Consider the following 6,039-nt stretch of genomic DNA (forward strand, 5'->3'; position numbering starts at 1 on the left):
AGGTGAAGCTAAAACAGCCACTTAAGGGATTTTATACAGAACGTGTTTGCAGAAAAAAGATCTGATCTTAAATACAAAATGTGTATATTTTTGTACATTCTTAGCCTAATTACTGCTCAGTATATAGTTTTTTCAGCAAATGGGTTTTGTTTTGTCTGTAAACTCCAACTAATTAATCGATTACTAAATTAGTTGACTATTATTTCAATAATCGACTCATCACGATTAATCGGATTAATCCTTTCAGCCCAAACCCTTATTTTAGGCTTTAAAACAGTTTTTTCCAGTCACATTTGCTTTGAATCTTAAACACCAAAAATACTCAACCAGGAGAGGATTTTTATTATTATTTTTTTGCTTAATAAACAGTAAAGAGCCATTCTTACTCTGTTCAGGAGCCAGGAAATAGTGAAAAAAGCTTACATCCATTTTTTTTCTACACTGAACTTAGAACAGGACCTGCAGTTACACAGCCCAGGAAACAGATTAAAGCTCACCAGCAGTATCAGTCCATAGGAGACAAAATTCAACAGGAACATCCAATTTTAGTGATGCATTAACTTGGAAATATCATGCAAGTAAACACCGGCACAACAAAACCCGGAAATATACAGTACATGTACAACGGGAGGGTGTGAATCTCAACCGTTTCTTGCCATCCAGCAGGTCAAACATGGAGGAAATCTTCAAGAACAGGGAATACTGTAGCATGCTGCATGGGGTTTCCACTGTCTCACAGAGCAGCTCGGAGGGACTCCGGAGGGGTCCGGAAGGGCTCCGGGGGTGTCTAGGGGGGACACACGGAGGTGTCGGTTCGGGGCCAACAACAACACTCCAGAGAAAGAGGATTAAAAACAACAAAGAAGTAACAAAACACGTAGTTAAATACACCCACACACCTCTCTCTCTGCGAGAGACATCAGCTCTGTTTGTTCGTTTCACAGGCAGCTTTAATCGTGCAGAAAAAAAAACAAAACAGCCACAATAATATTAAGAGTACAGGTAGGTAGTCATGCTTGTCATAAAAAAGAAGAAAGAAAGGGGTTAAAATGGGTAATAAATATACTGTACAGTAGAAAGAGCACAACAAGAGACTGCAGCCATAATAACATCAAGATCCATAACTGTATAATAGCGAAGAAGGAGAAAGCATCGATGGGGAGCAGGAGAGGGGAAAGGTGGAGTCTGGGTGTTTTGGCCGCATGCAGGCCAGCTGAAGTCGTGGCGCAGGCAGGCAGCGCTTCCTGCTCACGGCTGATATTGCGCCCCCTGCTGTAGGTGTAGGTCGGGTTGGGTCTGCTGTTGTCGTGGAGAGAGAAGCGCTAGGTGGGTGCGCAGAGTGCCCGGGGAACGACCCCCATCCCGGAAAGCCTCAAACTCCTTCCCACACCCTTCCATCCACCTGCACATCTCTCTCAGAGTGGAAGCCTTCTCTCTGATCGTCGGCTCGGTTCTGTTGGCTTCACGTCTCCTTCGGCTGGCTGGGACGGAAGAAGAGAGGGAAATAACTAATCAAGAGAAGACTAAAGACAGGAATCTATGTTCAGCTTGACTACCAGCTGCGTTTCCATTACAAATGTGTACAAATCTTTGTTGATATTCTGCCAACGCTGAAAAAACACAATTGCGGTGTTTCCATTAATAAGAAATGAAATTAAACTCCCTAACTATCATCCCAGTACTACTTCCTGTCGCCTTCTTTGTTGCTTTCATCAGTAGTAACATCCGGTTGTTGATCATATAACTCACATGAAAAAAGCGATTCCATTACAATTTTGCAAAATACATCTATTTCGATATGCCCAAAAATACACCTTGTCCTACCGCAAAACCTTCTTATCGGAAAAAGTGAGTTTTATTTATTTATTTTTTTTTTGTCCGAAATTGACAGATTTTCATTATGCATGTGCTAAATCTGGCATTTGAACTGAGCGTTGTGGCCTCTATTTGTCGATGTTCAACCCATTCCGCATGTGAGCTTTCCGTTTGGCCGTACCTCATCCCTGCAGCGGTGCGGCAGGGGCTCCCGAGCAGTGGAAGTGCACGTTTTGCCACCGGCTGTCTCGGCGGTGCCATACTCTAGTCTCCTCTGATTGGCTGGAGCGAGGATGGCCCTGGCCATCTACAAACTGCGTCAGGCGAATGTAGGCGATGCAGGCCGCGTCCTCTCCGATCATGTGCACGTGAGGGTTGAGGATGGTGGTGTGGATGGGTTTGCTGTTTTTGGAAAGGACTAAAGAGAGGACGAAACACAGCGTCAGGATGTAGATGTTCAGAAAGAAAGAGATAAAACGTTAAGCTGTGATCTTACGATTGTCAAAGTAAAATCTGTGGAAGTCCATGCCCTCTACTAGATTTCCCAGCCCCTCAGGCTCAAAGGAGGTAAGACCGGGGTCGCAGATCTTCCTGCAAAAAACAACAAAAAGACACAGATTTAGCTGAAAATGGCAAGGAATGTCAACGATTAATCATCTTCCAAAAGTCTACTATACTTGTTGAAATCTTATAACTTAAGACCTACATAAACTTCTTCATCTACAACTGGAAATAACAGACAGACTTTACACCAAAGAGTTTTATAACCACCTCTCTGACTTCATCACCAGAGCAGAGTGACATTGTCAACAAGCATCCCAAGACTCAGTTTCCTCACTGGCAGGATTGAAGAGGTCTTCAAAATGTCTGCCCACTGATCCACACCATCCCAAGTTGATGTTATCAGCGCACCATCCTCACCATAGATGTGGTTGGTGGTGCACTGCTTCCCCCTCCTGAGATGCCAAAAGGTGGATCAGAATCTCCTTAAAGCCATGTGGAAGTCTTTCTCCATGGTCGCACCAAACTTCTTCGATGCCGGAGGTTTCGCCTTGGTGAACACTTGAGCTCCATTCTGCTCAGAGAGCTGGGACCTATCGGGTGCTTCAGGGGTCCCAAAGGCCAAACAGGCCCAATATGACTCCAACTTCAGCATGGCGAGTGTCCACCAGTGACTTCAAGGTTGTCGCCACTACAGGTACCAACCACCTTGCAGGCATAGTTCTGGTCAGTTGCCTCAACCATGGAGGCATGGAACATGACCCAGTTAGACTCAATGTCCCCAGGATGTTTTCAACGTTCTGCTGGAGGTGGGCGATAAAGCTCATTCTGACAGGAGATTCCAAAATATATTCCCAACAGATTCTCACAATATGTCTGATTCATCCTCCTCCAGCAGTCAACTCACTGGAGGAGGATGTGATCAGGTAGTAATCAGTTGACAGTTCTTCCCATCTCATCACCAGAATGTCCAAGATATGTGTCAGCAGATCAGATGAAACAACCACACTGTCAGTCATTGAACTGCACCCTAAAGCATCTTGGTGCAAAGAGCACATATGGACATGATGTTTGTTGTGGGCAATCCATGGCTGCCACAGAAATCCAGTAACCGCTCATGTTCTGATAAGGGGAGCTGTTCCTCCTCAGTTGGTCATTGATCCAGGTGATTGACTCCATCTGTATCTTCTGGAGTTTCAAAAACAAAACAAATCAGGATGAATTGTGTTAAATGCACAATTCAGCCTGAATTGTTTGTCAAATGAAATCAAAGAACATGATCCTCACAGTGCAGCTTGCTTTGTCCAGATAACAGTGCCTTTGGTGAAACAGGTGTATGATTCAACTCCATCTCCATCGCGATAAGCAAACTGCAAGGGGTCTTGATATGAGCTTGTCTGCTTTTCCAGGTTGGCCAGTAGGAGTCTCTCCAGGACCTTCATGATGTGGGATGTCAGGACAACAGGTCTGTAGCCACTGATGACTGATGGGTGAGTTTTCTTCAGTATCAGAACCAGCCAGGATGTCTTCCACAACAACCTTCTCTTAGGTCAGACTATTGTTGAAGAGATGTTGCAGAATCCCACAGAGCTGCTCTGTAGTTTCAGGACTTCAGGACGACACCATCCGGACCTGCAGCCTTGTTCCAGTTCAGCCTCTCTGGCTGCCTCTTCACCTGACTTCTAGATACAGAAAAGTGGGAGGAGGAGGCAAAGGGAGCATCTCTTGATGTGACTGAAGACAAACTCGTGGAAGCAGAAGATCCCTGACTGAAGTGGAAGATAAAACATCTCAAACTGAGGTTTGAGAAGAAAGCTGTGGGTCAGAGGAGTGTGGGATGTCTGTGTTGGTGGGGGCAGGAGAGGAGGAGGATGAGCTTGTTCCTGTTGAGGCATGTGTTCAGTTCTTCAGTCCAGACATCCATCTACCTGATCCTCCTTTTGCTTTAAGCCTGGGGTCTTCTTCATCCCCAACTGCACATCTCTGATATTGTTCCTCTGAAGCTTGCACTCAGGCTTCTTCCTGTACTTTTCCTTGCTGTCTTTAATTTTGACTTCAAGTTGCTTCTGTGTACTCCACAATAATCCCTTCTCACTCCTTGAAGATTCTTTAGAAAAAGACTTGAAAAGGGTAAAAGGTGGGGAAGATTTTTCAAGCTACTTTGATGGAAACATATAACTTAAAGAGTTGGAATTCCACCTGGACTGTAACAGGAAGCCTGTGGAGGGAGTTGGTGGGATTAGGGTGATGGCAAAGAGCCCCTCCAAATTAAAAGACTTGGAGCTCCTCACCAAGGACGAATCCTCAAAATGCCAATGGAAACACCCAGAAAGCTGGTCGGCTGGCAAAATGCCATATTGAGAATGGTATAAATAATGTTTGCCATGAAATTGTTTTAACAAAACATGAATGAAACAGACACATTTTTAAACCGATACTGCTTTTACATTTACATTACTTTATTGTCTTTTAAAATTTGGCTGTCTCATTTAGTATCAAAAATAAACTTCTGGCATGAAAAAAAGTTTGAGCTGACACTGAAAATAATATTGAGTGACATTTACTTAGAAAAAGCTAGGCAGGTTTTTACACTTAGAAATTCTTTGTAATGTTCACCAGAAAAGTCTGAGTGGTCATTTTTACTTGAGTGTTACCAAATGTTGAAAAAAGTCAGGTTGTATTCACTCATCTTTTCCAAACACTGTTACATTTTACAACGTGTTTGTCATTAGTCTACCACGTCAGGTTCATTCCTACTATTGATTTTTTTTTTCATCACATTCATTTTTCGTATGTTATCTCCCATTTTAGTGGAACTGCGCTTCCATCGCTGAGGACACACTAAACCTTCCCGTCCCTCTCCCTCAATCTGCCTGGCATTATTCTTAATTATACAGTAAGCAGGGGGGATGAAACAATGAATGTAATTACTCTTTAATCTTTTAATACAACACATTTTGCATGTCAATCAGATTAATGGTTCTTCGTGGCTGATAGAGAGCTTAAATGTTCACTTTACAGGATGCACTCTCTCCTGCTGCTGGCCTGAACTTTTAAAAGCAGTAAAGGATGAGGAACGGGGGGAGGGAAGGACTCACGCATAGGCCTCGAAGTCTCCGTTGTTGACGGCTTCGATAAGCTGCTCCGTGATCTTTATGATCTCCTGTTTGCGAGCTGCGGAGAGGAAGGAGATAGAAGGATGTGACAGTCATCCTCCCAAAAAAAAAAATAAAAAAATAAAAAATCCAACGGCTAAGCCAGAGCGAAAGGCTCTGAGGACCATCAGAGGCTGAGGCGAGTCAGAGCTGATCAGCTTGGTAGAGGTCCGGCTCCTGATTCCATCTTCTCCTTGAACTTTATGCACAAGCACATGCACACGTGCACACACACACACACACACGCACACGCACACACACACACACACACACACATATACACATGTTTGCGTGGCTATCTTTGTGGGGACTTTCCATTGACTTCCATTCATTTCTACAGCCTAAACCTGACCTTTACGCTTTTCCTAACCCCATCCATCACATACCTAACCCTAACCCTAACCAAAACTCAATTCATACCTTAGCCCTAAATCTGACCCCTGACCCAAAAACAGGGTCTCCTCTTATGGGGACCAGGCTCCGGTCCCCACGAGGAGCCTGGTCCCCACAACGTAGTATATGTCAGGAAAATCGTTCCCACAAGGTATTACAAATAAACGCACGCACA

At 44.1% G+C, this 6,039-nt stretch overlaps 1 protein-coding gene across 3 annotated transcripts in view; it reads right to left on the reverse strand.

The window, feature by feature from the left end:
• Nucleotides 1–319: 319 nt before the first annotated feature.
• camk2b2 (calcium/calmodulin-dependent protein kinase (CaM kinase) II beta 2) overlaps nt 320–6,039 on the reverse strand; it is a 46,564-nt gene continuing 40,844 nt past the window's right edge. For all 3 annotated transcript variants that reach the window (XM_016681736.1, XM_016681737.1, XM_007571961.2), the window contains 4 exons: nt 5,415–5,490; nt 2,312–2,406; nt 1,997–2,233; nt 320–1,481 (listed from right to left, as the gene is read on the reverse strand). In XM_016681736.1, the coding sequence (XP_016537222.1) occupies nt 1,998–2,233; nt 2,312–2,406; nt 5,415–5,490 (407 nt within the window). In that variant the 3' untranslated portion in view covers nt 320–1,481; nt 1,997. The remainder of the gene's footprint in view (nt 1,482–1,996; nt 2,234–2,311; nt 2,407–5,414; nt 5,491–6,039) is intronic.

The sequence above is a fragment of the Poecilia formosa genome, unplaced genomic scaffold (assembly GCF_000485575.1).
Source record: "Poecilia formosa unplaced genomic scaffold, Poecilia_formosa-5.1.2 Scaffold291, whole genome shotgun sequence".
In the NCBI taxonomy this organism is placed as follows: Eukaryota; Metazoa; Chordata; class Actinopteri; order Cyprinodontiformes; family Poeciliidae; genus Poecilia; species Poecilia formosa.